Below are 12,850 nucleotides of genomic sequence, written 5' to 3' on the forward strand. Positions count from 1 at the left end.
AGAGAATTGTACAGAGCTCCCCAAACGTCCCCAAATTACTGATCCACGCTCCTGCAGAATGACCAAGTCCCGAGGGGGGATGCCTGTCCCAAGCCTTGGGGCGCACACCGGGATGTGCTGCTGTGGAAGCTGGCACCAATGCCCAGCCTGACCTGGACGAGGCTACCCCGACTTCCCCGCCTGCTCGAGGCACAACTCCGGCTCCGTTTGGGACAGTGAACACCTGTTGAGCACCTAAAGCAATTAAAAGCGTACCCGAGTTCTGAGGGAGCCTCCTGCAAACGCTGCTGTGCTCTCACCCAGCTCGTTTCTGCCGGCTGCAGGGCTGGGCTGGCTGCGGCAGTGCTGGGAGAACCGGCTCTGCTCCGGCAGCGGCAGCCACCCGACCCCGGCGCCTCGGAGGGATCCCAAAGTCAACCAGTGCTTCCAGCCCCTGCCCTGAGAGCCCTGGGTGCCCTGAGCACCGTTCTACTTGTCTGACCAAAATTTTCTGTCCCTTGTGGCTGTCAGAAAAATGGGAAATACCCCCCTACCTGCCCCCGAGCTCAAAACCCGCAGGCAGGATGGGCCCTGGCTGCGCTGCTCCACAGCAGCACTCGTGAGACTCAACCCATCTGCAGCCCTGCCTCAGCCCCTGGGAGCTCTTGGAGCGGGACATTCATCCTTGATGTGTTTTGGAGAGACAGGGGACACGGCAGTGGCACGGCCAGGATGCCCCAGCTCAAAGCAAACACCCAGCCCCGCGGTCCCCGAGCCCAGGGCCACGCAGAGCTGGTGCTGGCTTGTGCCACCTGTCCGGTCCTCGCTCCGCAGCGGGGCTGATGAAAGGCCGTGAAAGGCCCTCGTACGAGGCCAAACTTCTCTCTGCAGGGAACAGCCCAGGACCCCTCAGCCAGGCTGGGGCTCAGGGGGCGGGGAGCAGGCCACCCCCGTCCCGCAGCCCGGGTCCCTGCCCATCCAGCCGGGCGTTGGCGTGGCGGCTGCCCCGGACCCCAGCCCAGACACTGAAGTGCCTCCCCCAGCCCTGTGCCTCAGCTCAGGGGCTCCATAAACATGTTGCCATAGAGACCCGCTCGCGCTGCCTTCCCTGCATCACCCAACCAGATGAAACAAGAGACGCATGCTCCACTCCGAAAAACAGGAAGAAAATGTTTGGCTTGAAACGGTGCTGGGGGTGGGGGGGTCAGCCTGGCAGCAGACACCACGGAGGCTCTGCACGGGGACCCCCATGGGTCAGCACCGCAAATACTATCTAAAATAATATTAATAATAATAGCGCATCACAACTGTCCCGCTGACCCCGCTGGCGACCTTGGGGCTTTCCGCACCAGGCAGCACAACTGGGCCCGTTTTACGGACGGGGCGGCCGGCTCGGTTGCGGAGCTGCTGTCCCCGAGGCCCTGGCAGTCAGAGCCCGCAGCGCTCATCACCCACGTCTGACAAATCTGCCAGCACCGGCCCTTGCTCCTGCTCCAGCCGCTGCAGTCCCGGCAGGCAGCGGCTCCCGAGCCACTCTCACCGCCCGGTGCCCCCGGGAGAGCCCGGCACCGGCGGGGCATGGGGGCAGCTCCAAGTGATGCCCCGGAGACATCACACTCGGCCCTAAACCTTCCTGTCCTTCCCTCCCTTTGACAACGCAGCCCCGGAACGACGGCGGAGGTTTAACGCCACAGACACGCAGAGCTGTGACAGCCCCAACCGGCTGCCCACCCCCTGCTCCCCAGCCCGGGCCAGCCTCCGCCCCAGCCTCTCCCTAGGCGAACCCTGGAATCCAGGAGCCCCTGTCAAATTTTGCCTGTCCTTTCCCAGCCCTTCCCGTCACATCTTTCGCCACAACTTCCACCAAACGTTTGCCCGACAGACAAAGCCCTGCCTGGCCCTGCTGGCAAACCCAGCACTGGTTTGTGCTGGTGGACGCAGTCGCAGCCCCACGCACGCTGGGCTCAGCCGAGATCCCCGCTCCGCCGAGCGCCGCGCTCCCCCCGCCCTCCCATTCCCGAGCAATTCATTGCCCACCGCCCCCTCCGGGGCTGGGGGTCACGCAGCAGGGAGAGCCCCGCTCTGCATTGCATCCCAATTTGCTATGCGTTTCCACACCATTTGCTTCCCTTTCTTTTTCCCACACTAGAAAGACGCCTGCTACCCAGGGGTCCCAGCTGCTCCAAGATGGAAACCGAACAGCAAACACACACGTACGTGTACTTATTTATGGCACACCCGGTTTGCAGGAAAACTGCCGCCTCTCAAACTGCACGGTCTGGGGATGGCGCATGCCCCCGCAATTCCCGCCCGCAGCCACGGGCCCGGACACGGCGCTCGCTGGTCGCTCCGTCCTGCAAGCCTTAGCACTGTCAACCCTGAGCCCGGAAAGCCGCGAGCCCACAGCGCTGGAGGGAAGCGCCGGGCACCCATCCTGTGCTCCTTCTTCCTGGTGGGTCCAGGCACAACGGCAGAGGCCGAGCGCCCCGGGGAAGCAGCCACAGCCCTGACTCCCACCCTGCACCCCCGCAGCCAGGGCTCTTTGCCCTGCGAGTGCCTGGGGAGCGGACATGTCCCCCGCTGCCGGTACGAAGCTCCCGGTCCCGCAGCCCTGCCTGACGCGCGTGGTCCAAACCGTCTGTCCCGCCGGAAGCATCCCTGGTTTCATCGAGAAGGCCTGGTCTCGGGGTGAACACCTTCCTCCAACAGCCCCCTGCTAACGCAGGATACCTGGCATTCCTGGGATGCCTGGCATACTTGGGAAGAGCTACAAAATTGCATTCCACCAGCTCAGCTCAGGAGTCTGAGTCTCATTTTTAAGATGTCAAAGGTTTTCTCAGCAGCTGCTGGGTTTATTGTCTCCACTGTCACGTAGCTCAGCCGGATCTGGGGAATCACGGAACAGTTTGGGCTGGAAGGGACCTTAAAGACCACCACGTTCCAGCCCCCCACTCCGGGCAGGGACACTTTCCACCAGACCAAGTCACCCACAGCCCCGTCCGACCTGGCCTTGAACACTGCCAGGAATGGGGCATCCACAGCCTCACCTCCCTCACAGGGAAGGGTTTCTCCCTTCCATCCCATCTAAACCTTTCCTCTCCCAGTTTAAGGCCATTCCCCCGTCCTGTCACTACAGGCCCTTGTCAAAAGCCCCTCTCCAGCTCTCCCGTAGCCAAGCTAGTTACCGTGCGTTCCCAAGTTTCTCTGGGAAGGTGACATCAGGGATGGAGAGCGCGGAGTTCAGCCCCAAGGCGTTCACAGGCAGAGACACAGCTCCAGCAGCCGCGGGCGGGCGTCCCCTCCTGCCCCTGCCCAGGGAGCTGTGCCGCAGCCTCGGCCGTGGCTCCGGCCGGCAGTGCCCAGGGAAGAGCCGTCGCTGGGCCGATCCCCTCAGCACCAAGTGGACATCGCACTGCGCCAGGACCTGTAAGTGCCCCGGGCTTTCCCTTCACAGCCCCAGCCCTCCGTGCCCTCGGTCCCTCATGGGATGACGCCGTCCCTGCCCTTCCCGGGGCAGCCGGAGCCAGCAGCAGAAGGCAGAGAGGCAGTGGCCAACGGCACTCACGGACAATTTAATTTTTTTTCCCCGTCACTAAACATCCCGAAATGCCAAGGGGAAAGCCAGGCAATGCTGGGCCGGCACCGGGAAGGGGCAGGCAGCCATGCTTCCCGCAAGATCCTTGTGCTACTGCTGAGCCCAAGGGCAAAAGATCTGAATGGCAGCGTAACAGCTCACGAGATTTTAACATATAAACAAATGTAGGATTTTTTAATTCACTTCCTGTTTTCGTAAATCTTCAAAGCCATGAGTTCAGGCTTTTTTTAATACTTAGAGTGATTTATTTTCTTGCTTTTCCTTTCTCTTTTCTGAGAAAAAGGGAGAGTTTTCATTTAAGCACAGGGGTCCATTAAAGACATCAAATAATGGGAAACCTGCGCTCAGCCTGAGGAAGCTGCCACCCCGGAATGGACGACAGCCAGGCCTTGGTGCGCTCAGCACGCCAAGGAAACACCCGCTCTGCCCCGGCCAGCGCACACAGCTTCCAAACTGCGTGAAATAACCAGCACCTCCAAACTGGGGAGAACTGGCAGAAAGCACGGAGCCCGCCGTGGCCCAGGTGCTGACCAGGACTGGTTCCCAGTAAATCCCCGGGGATATAAAGGAGAATTCCAGTCCCTGGAGCAGCACAGCCCTTTTCCCCCAGACAGGCGGAGGGGACTCGGGTCCCTGTTGGCACGGAGGCGTGAGCAGGAATTAGAACAGCGTTAAAGAAACGGGGGTCAGCCGTTCCACGCCTGCATCCTCACAGGATGCTCGGGAACACCGGCACCAAGGGACAGCGGGCAGGTCAGTGCACCCAACCTTCTCCAAAGCGGGGCTTGTTTCCCAGGGTGTTGATCGCTCAGCACCCGTGAGCCAGAGCCCCACGCGCTGCTCGCCCCGCACGCTGGTCACTCGCTCACCGCCGTGAATGCCGTATTGTGCGCGCACACGGCTCATGACGCTGGGACGGAAAGTCACCCACGTTTTTTTACTAAAATTTAAGATGCGCTGCACGCAAAGAGCAGAGCAGACAAAAGGTCAACAAAAGAAAGAAAAAGTGCAGAGCCGGGTTGCCTTTCTCTGTCACCTTTGGTTAAAAAAAAAAAAAAAACCTGCTTCTAACAGTCCTCCTGGCCAGCGAACAACCGCGGTGATTGTAAAATATAAAACGATAAACCGTGATAGCGCTCGACCTCGGGCAGCTACCCAGCACTGACCCGGCACCCCAGGCACACGCAGCGTGCTGCGGACCCCAACCAGCCCCGCGCCGGTGGCGAAGCCGCTGCTTTCCCCTTCCCTCATGCAGGGGCTCCCCAGCAGCGAGGCGGCCGCCAGCCCGCAGCTCAGAACGCCGCTCTGAGCCCGGCATCGCTTACCGGACACGGCACCGCCGGGGTTCGCGCGAGGCCCCGCGCAGGGGGCCCCATCGCCCGTCCGGCTCCCGCTCGGTCGCTGCGCGCTGCGGGCGCCGGGGCTGCGGGAATTCACCTCGCTCCGGCTGCGGCACGGCTAACGGCGGGCTGCGGGCCCGCGGCTGCGAACTCCCCGCGGTGCTGACTCATCTCCTTCCGTGCCTGCGAAGCACCATATTCCGGCGCTCCACGCCCACCGCCGCGCTGGGGAAGCTCCTCACGCCGCCTTCACGCCCCGACGGCGCGCGGTGCCGCGGCGTAGCCGGTACCGCCACACGTTCGGTGCCACCGCGCGTCCGGTGGCGTGGCGGCGACGGCGGGCCGGGCTGTACCTGGCGCTGAGCGCGTGAGCCGGCACCGCGCGATGGTTATTAACACAACGAAACACACTTTATTCCGTCACAACAAACCGGGTCAGAACCAAAACCGCGCCGCTGCCGTCCGCTCCGACCCCCGGGGGCTGCGTGGGGGCTGCCCCCCGGCCCCGGGCCGGCCCCCGGGAGCTGCTTTGTCCCCGGCAGGGACCCCAGCTGCGCGGGCGGGGGACTGCGGGAACCGTGCCGGCACCGAGCCCCGCAGGGCCGGGCTGGGGGGCACTGCACCCCGCAGCCGAGCCCCCCGCACGCTGCCGAGCCCCGCGTTCCGCAGCCGGACCCCCTCCACATTGTCGGGATCCCCCCGACGCTGCCGAGTCTCGCATGCTGCAGCCGCCCCCCCTCCACGCTACTGAATTCCGCATCCCGCAGCCGCTACCCCCCCTCCCCACGCTGCCGAGCCCCTCCCACGCTGCCGAGTCCCGCAGCCCGCGCCGGCCCCGCGCCCCGAGGGAACAAAGCACCGGCCTCGGCCCCATTGTCCCCGCTCGGGCCGGGCAGCAGCCGCCCCCCCTCCGCCCCCCGGCGCGGGCAGGAAGGGGCGGGGTCGCGAGCAGACAATGCCTCCCCCCCGCGCCGCGCCCCGCCCTCCGCTCCCCATTGGCCAGCGGGGAATTTGGGGAGCTCTCCCCACCCTCCCCACATCCCCACCCCTCCTCCCCGCCCCACCTCGCGCCGGGGGCGCGCGCGCGCGCGGGGCTGGGATGGGATGGGGGGGGGCGCGGGGGGCTCCCCTTGTGCGTGCGTGCGCGGGGCCGGGGCCATGGAGGAGCTGAGCAGCGTGGGCGAGCAGGTCTTCGCCGCCGAGTGCATCCTCAGCAAGCGGCTCCGCAAGGTGGGACCCGCCGCGCCCGCGCCCCGCGCCCCCCGTCCCGCGCCCCCCTAACGCCCCTCTCCCCGTCTCTCTCCGCAGGGCAAGCTGGAGTACCTGGTCAAGTGGCGGGGCTGGTCCTCCAAGTGAGCGGGGGTGCGGGGCGCGCTGCGGGGCGGTGCGGGACACCCAGCTGCCGCCCGCTTTTGTTCGGGTCGGGCCGCTCCTTTTGTTTACAAATAAGCGCGGCCCGGCCCTCCCCGCCGCCGCGTGGGGCTCCGCTCCCCCCCCCGCCCCCGCCGGAGCCCCCCAACCCCCCGGCACCCTTCCCCTGATCCGAATCCGGACCCCCCGGGATGTGCGGGGCTCGCCTCACTTCTCCGACCCCCCCCCCCGGGTCCGGGGGTGCCCCGTTTGTCCTCCGGTGAACCCGCCGGTGGCGGAGGCGGGGGGGTGCCGGCCCCCGCTTCTGCCCCGTCCCTCTCTTTTGCAGGCACAACAGCTGGGAGCCCGAGGAGAACATCCTCGACCCGAGGCTGCTCCTCGCCTTCCAAAAGAAGTGAGCAAACGCGGGAGGTCTGCGGGCGACCGAGAAAGTCCCTTCACGTCGAACCGGCCGCGCGGCGGGGCGGCAGGCCGAGGCCGGCCCTTTTGTTCGCCCCCAGGGCTCAGGGCCACCTAGCACACCTCGCCCCGCACAAACACCAAGAATCCCGGGCCCGCTGCGCGCCCTGGTCGTGTGACCGGAACGCGGCAGCGCCCGGCCCAGACCTTTGGCTCTGGGTCCCATCGGGGGGGCAACGGTGGGCTCGGGGGGCACCAAGCTGTACTGGAGGGCACAGCAATGAGTGGGCGAGGAAGTGTGGGAGAAAATGGTGTCGTCTGTCAGGGCCAGGGCTACTGCCCAGGCTGAGCGGGGCCAGCAGTCGTTCTGCAGCTCGTACGCACCCGGAGTCACGCACCGAGGTGCAAAAGTAGCCAGCTGGCTACGGTACACACAGCGCTGCCAGATATTTTGGCTCCATATTAATAAAAATCATTAAAGTTTATGATAGGATTTAATTAGAGCTCATTTCTGGATCCATTTTTTCAAGAATGGAATCTGGTGGCTAGCGCAGACGGCACGGTGTTTAATTAACCATAAGTATTACAGCTTAACGCTGGCTTTTTTAAACAGAGGACTGCAAGACAGCATAGGGACCTGAAACCATTCCCCGGACGGTCACTGCAAATCTGACCGCGGGAAGAGCCCGGATGGGTAACGCCGTGTGGCCCATCGCCGGCCGCTGCTTGCTGTGGGATGTTAGCGGGACACGCAGGGACAAACTCCCGTCACTGCCCGGCGTCTCAGTTCCCCCGGGCGCCAGCAGAGCAGAGAGCCGCTCTCAGGAGCGGCTTTACAAAACCCAGTGCCTCCCTCTGGAAGGCCTGTGACCGGCACCAGTGGGACAAAGAGACCGGGATTGGGAGAATCAGCGGGAAGGACCCGCATGGCAAAGGATTTTGGCCCTGGGAGCAGTTTGGTGGCTCTTTCAGCCACCCCTGCAGTTCAGTGCCATGCTGGATGCAAGGGAGGTTCTCTTTCCCCTCTCCTCCAGTAAATCGGGGCAGGCGCCTGCTGCTGAGCTGGCTGTATACCCCCGTGTCCCGACAGCTGCCTGCGTTCCGAGGCCGCTGTTCTTACAACCCTTCCCTCACTTTGTGGTTCTTTTTCTTGCACTGAATCGCATCCATGGCTTGAGCCTCCCAGTGCCCGGTGCCAGTCCCGCAGGGTAAGGGGTCCGGGTGCCACGTGGGGGAGGCTGAACCGCACCAGTCCCTGGTTTCTGTTTGGTTCCTGAGGCTCTGACTGCATTTCAGTGTGCTGTGCCCTAACAGCGTGAGTTGAGAAGGTGATGTGCTGGGAGCCTGTAAGATCGTCAGAGGACGATAAGGAGCCCTCCCAGCCGCTGCTCAGGCGCCGGGACAGGAGCTGAGCCTACAGCATCCCGGGCAAAGGGGTTTAATGAGAGGGAAAGGGACCAGGGTGATGTTGGGTAGATTTTTTTTTTCTTCCCTGCAAACATTGTCCTTAATCGTTGCTTTTTCAGGGAACATGAAAAAGAAGTGCAGAATCGGAAGAGGGGGAAGCGGCCTAGGGGCAGGCCCAGGAAACACGTGGTGAGTGGTGGTGGAAATCCATGGCCACGATGGCGCTGGAGGGGCTCTGCTCTTCGGAGGCAGCAGCGCAGGGTGTGGTGGATGCTGGGGCTCTGGAGGGCGGTGGGGACACAGTGACGCCTGCAGAGCCCGGGTGAGGGCTTGGAAGATGCTGGAGCTGGGTGGGTCGATGGGGATGCCTGCGAGGAGGATGTCTCGTCGTCACCGCGATGGCGTAGGAGGAGGCAGAAGATCAGGGTCCCGCCTGGTATTTGAGCCTGGTCGGGTTTGTCCTGTGCTCTCTGACACATTTTGAAGTAGAGGACGAGCAGATCAGCTAACATGGGGAAAGCGCCCCTGTGTGCCCAAGGCACCTGGCCAGGCACCGCTGGGGATTTGCAGTGCTCATAACGGTTCTTTGAAAGTCTGTGTTGACTCTTTCCCCGTCTGTCTTCATTGCTTCGCAGGAACCAGAGATGCCTGCAAAATCTAAGTCAAGTAGCTCCTCTTCCTCCACATCCTCCTCTTCCTCCTCCTCTGATGAAGAGGACGAGAGTGACCTGGAAGCAAAGAGAGGTCCCCGTGGCAGAGAGACTCACCCGGTGCCGCAGAAGAAGGCTCAGATCCTGGTGGCGAAGCCCGACATGAAGGACGCTTCCAGGAAGAAGCGTGGGCGGAAACCTCTTCCCCCAGAGCAGAAAGCGGCTCGAAGGACTGTGAACCTGCCAAAGGTGCTGAAAACGTCCCGGAAGGAGGCGGGCGGTAGCGCCAAGCTGATGGGGAAGCTGCAGCCCCAGCATGGCTCGCAGGGCTCGGGCATGGCTGTGCTGAAGGACGCGCCGGGCGCCTTGGCTGGGCTCGGCTCGGGGGCTTCGTCGGCAGAAAGCCTGCCCAACATGATGAAGAGTGGCTCCGCGAGCCCGAACCGGGCCATCAGCTGGCAGAGCTCCATCGTGCACTACATGAACCGGATGTCCCAGAGCCAGAACTTGGCAGAGACCTCGCCCCTGAGCCGGCTGGCGCTGAAGTCCCAGGCCTCCGGTAAGAGCAGCTTAGGGCTGGACTTAAAAATGAGGAACCAGAAGGGATCCGGGGAGCTTGGGCCGAGTACGCAGGGACCCAAGACTGCCAAGGCTCCTAGCAGCGGTGCTGGAGGGGACCAGAAATTGGGGTTTGCCGCGGGAGGCCAAACGCTGCACAACGGTGGCAAGATGCCGGCAAGCTCGTCCGGAGCCGGCAGCCAGCCGGCCTCCAGTCAGGAGCTGAACCTCCAAGCTCTGAACCTGCAGAGCGTCAAAAACGGGCCAGGTGTGCCCGGCGGGAGCAGCCTCCCTCGCCACCTTTGCAGCGCCCTGTCCAAAGGCTCCGGCGGCAGCACGGCGGCGAGCGCGGGTGCCACCAGCGTGAAGGGCAGCACGGCGGGTGCCGGGTTGAATGCTGCCGGCGCTGGCACGCTCTCGGGGGGAGATGGTGGCAAGAGCGAGAAGCAGGCACACCACCGGGCAGGCGACAGAGACTCGGCCAAAAGCAGCACAGCCGGCACACAGGAGGGGCATGCAGTCGCGGAGAGCCGCAAGGCGGCCGCCCTTTCCGAAGTGAGCACGGGCGATGAGACCAGCTCGGATTCGGACCGGGATTCGGCTTCCTTCCCAGGCATGGGCCAGAATATGTCTGTCTCTATCCAGACCAGCCAAGACTGGAAACCCACCCGCAGCCTGATCGAGCACGTCTTCGTCACCGATGTCACTGCTAACCTGATCACAGTGACGGTCAAGGAGTCCCCCACCAGCGTCGGGTTCTTCAACCTCCGGCAATACTGAGCCCGGGAGCACACGAGGAGGGAGAAGGGTCCTTCAGCCTCTCCCTCAGCTTTGCCCAGTCCTTCCATCAGGTTTTTCTTTCTTCAAACGAACACATGAGACCTGCTGGGACTCGTGTCCGGAGAGGCTCGAGGAAGACGCGGTGAAACCCGCTCTGAACGGCCAGCGGTTTGGTGGATCCCTCCCGGCTTTCCTCCATCCTCTCCGGAGCCGGTGCCCCAAGCGGAGGAGGCCGCTGCCATTCTCCGGGAGCAGGGGTGCCGGTGCTGCCGGCTGGGCGGGCTGGCAGGTTTAGAGCCAGGCTTCTCTCCGCGCGGGTTTCTTTGCTCTCCAGCATCACGCGGCAGATTGCAAGGTCCGCGGCGCTCTGGCAGCAGGGAGAGGGCGCGGAGCTGCGATGGGCCAGGCGTACGCTAGGGAGAGGAAAAGAGCCTTTTCTTTCCTCTGGGCTCCCGTGAATCTGTCTGTGAGCCGAGGGGAACCGCAAATCAATCCAAATGAGGCAGCCGCTGCTCCCAGCCCCGGGGGGCTGCTGGGGAGTGGCTGCATCTGGGGGCTTTTCAGGGTACGCTCAGCCCAGCACCCCCCTGGGCAAGGTCACGTCCAATGACGGTGAAATCCACAACGCTTCTGTCGTGGTTTCCAGCCGATAGGGAAATATTGTTTACATTTTTAATTAAGAAAGAATCCTTTTTTTTTTTTTTTTTTCTCCTTTTGAGGGAGGGGAATACACCCAGTCTAGGGAAGGCTGAATCCTGGGTGCCACTGATGAGTCGGGCGAAGGTGCCGCTCTCAGAGCGAGGGAGGCGGGCAGCGGGCATCTCCTCACCGCCCAGGGCAGGTCCTGCCTTGGCGAGAGCCGCTGGCTTCTTCGCAGTGACTTGACTTTCAGAGGAAAGCGAAGCCCGAATCGTTGTGCTTCCCAGGGATCCCCAGCGCTGCTCCTCCACCTTGCCCCAGCATCAGCAGCCTCTCCCCTCCCGCGCAGCAGCGCCAGGCTCTCACAGGGTCCGGGCTGGGGGATGTTTTTGAAGCCTTGCAGAACACGCGGATCCTCCCGGTGGCAGGCGGGTTGGCACTCGGACTGCCAGGCATCCGCGGGGTCGCTGCTGGAGTTTGGCCGAACAGCAGCGCCGGGGGCGAGTGAGCGTTCCCCGGGTTTGAATGGCGCTGATCACCCACGGCTTCCTCCAGCCGCAGGGTCAGGAGCTGGTCGGGGACCCTGCTCGGGTGGTCTGGAGCAGAGAGGGAGACGGCGCAGGGCCAGGCAGCGCGTGTCTCACTCCGCTGTTCCTGAGGGCCTGCGGCAGCCGGTCACCTTCATTTCACCATCCTGTGCCAGCAGCCGGGGCGTTCGTTTTGGCTTCTGATGGCAACCGATAATGGCTTTTGTACGGAGGCCTTTCTCCCTGTAGGTTACTGTTACAAGGCAAAATTGGCAGCAGGAGTTCAGGCAGAGTTTAGTAGCGTTCGAGGTCGTTCCAGTTCCGTTAATGCTGAACTCCTTTCCCAGAGCAGATCGGAAGCCTGCCGTCGCCGTCTGCCAGGTCTGGGTGTGTGGGGAGGAGGCATCCCAAAGCGCTGTCCCGCCAGCATCTCCAGAGTGGCTGCTGGGGGCGGCATGGACAGGCACGGCTCGGGGGTCACCCATCGAGGGGACTGATCTGCCGCAGGCGGGGACACTTGCCCCGTCGTCACACACGGGAGCGCAGAGAGAAAGGGACCAAACTGGGGGCACAGGTACTGCTGACCCCCCACCACATCAGCCCACGGCAGTTGTGTTGGCCGCCTCTGGCACCACGGTTCTCAGGTGAAACGACACGCTGGCGCGGCTGCACGCGCTGCCCGGTTGTTCGAGGGACAGGTGGAGGGTCCCACGCAGCAGCCTCCGCTGGGGCACGCTCCAGGGGTGCTCGGCTTTTGGATCGGATCCCCAGCCGCCCTCTCGGCCGTGGCGTTGAGGTCGTTGCATTACAGAGCTGAGAGCAGCATGTCAACGCCTGGCAGCAGGAGCCCTGCGCGGGCTCTGCCGGGCAAAGGGCCCAGGGAGAGGCGGGAGCGATGGCTGTGGGGGTGATTCCGTCGAGCTCCACGAGGCCAAAATGTCCCAGTCTGGGTTGTTCACCTTTTCGTCTTTAACTTTGCCAAACAAGCCACCATTGCTCTGAGCAGTCTGAGGAAACGTGAGCCTGCGCCGGCAGGAACGGATGCTCGGGCACAGTCTCTGCTTTTGTGCTGGGGTTCTGAGCGTTTTGGGAGAAGAATCAAGGAATCAGGGAGCACAGGGTGACGCTCTTCCCTGCACACCAAATGTTTGCCACTTGGCCTTTGCAAATCCAAACTCAACGACAATGTGCCTTTCCGACCGTCCTCGTCTCAGCCCTGTCTGCCACGCCGGTTCCGTGACGGGTTTGTGCCTATGCAAAGCGGGCTGGTGGCAGGGTCCCAGGGACGGCCGTGACACCAAGGTGCCCTGGTCCCCAGCGGGATGCTCAGCCGCCATGTGGAGCCCTGCTGCAGCGCAGAGGGTACCCAAGGGATGCTCACCCGGAGCGAGCCAGCCCAGCGAGGATGCTCTCGCCCAGAGCAATAGGATGCGGAGCTGGCGTCCCTAAGGGGGAGAAGCTCCAAGGATGCTCTGAGAAGGGTTTGGGCACCACGCGTCGCAGAGGGTGCAGGAGATGAACCACGGCAGTGGGCACTGCACCCGCCTCCTGCTTCCTCCAGAGCCCCCTCGAGGCTCAAATGTGTTTCTCCGCGCGGGGGCCTGC

At 63.5% G+C, this 12,850-nt stretch overlaps 2 protein-coding genes across 2 annotated transcripts in view; one reads left to right on the forward strand and one right to left on the reverse strand.

Moving 5' to 3' along the window:
* RBFOX3 (RNA binding fox-1 homolog 3) overlaps positions 1 to 5,003 on the reverse strand; it is a 140,975-nt gene extending 135,972 nt beyond the window's left edge. Inside the window, exon 1 of the mRNA XM_086762722.1 lies at positions 4,900 to 5,003. The gene's annotated coding sequence lies outside the window, so the exon portion shown is untranslated. The remainder of the gene's footprint in view (positions 1 to 4,899) is intronic.
* Positions 5,004 to 6,072: 1,069 nt separating this feature from the next.
* On the forward strand, positions 6,073 to 10,108 carry CBX2 (chromobox 2). The gene is made up of 5 exons (XM_086762711.1): positions 6,073 to 6,144; positions 6,223 to 6,266; positions 6,614 to 6,679; positions 8,211 to 8,280; positions 8,727 to 10,108. The coding sequence occupies exons 1-5, from the start codon at positions 6,073 to 6,075 to the stop codon at positions 10,077 to 10,079; spliced, it is 1,605 nt and encodes a 534-aa protein (XP_086618837.1). The 3' UTR covers positions 10,080 to 10,108.
* Positions 10,109 to 12,850: the final 2,742 nt, after the last annotated feature.

Source organism: Chlamydotis macqueenii, chromosome 18, assembly GCF_036417535.1.
Source record: "Chlamydotis macqueenii isolate bChlMac1 chromosome 18, bChlMac1.mat, whole genome shotgun sequence".
NCBI classification, from domain to species: Eukaryota; Metazoa; Chordata; class Aves; order Otidiformes; family Otididae; genus Chlamydotis; species Chlamydotis macqueenii.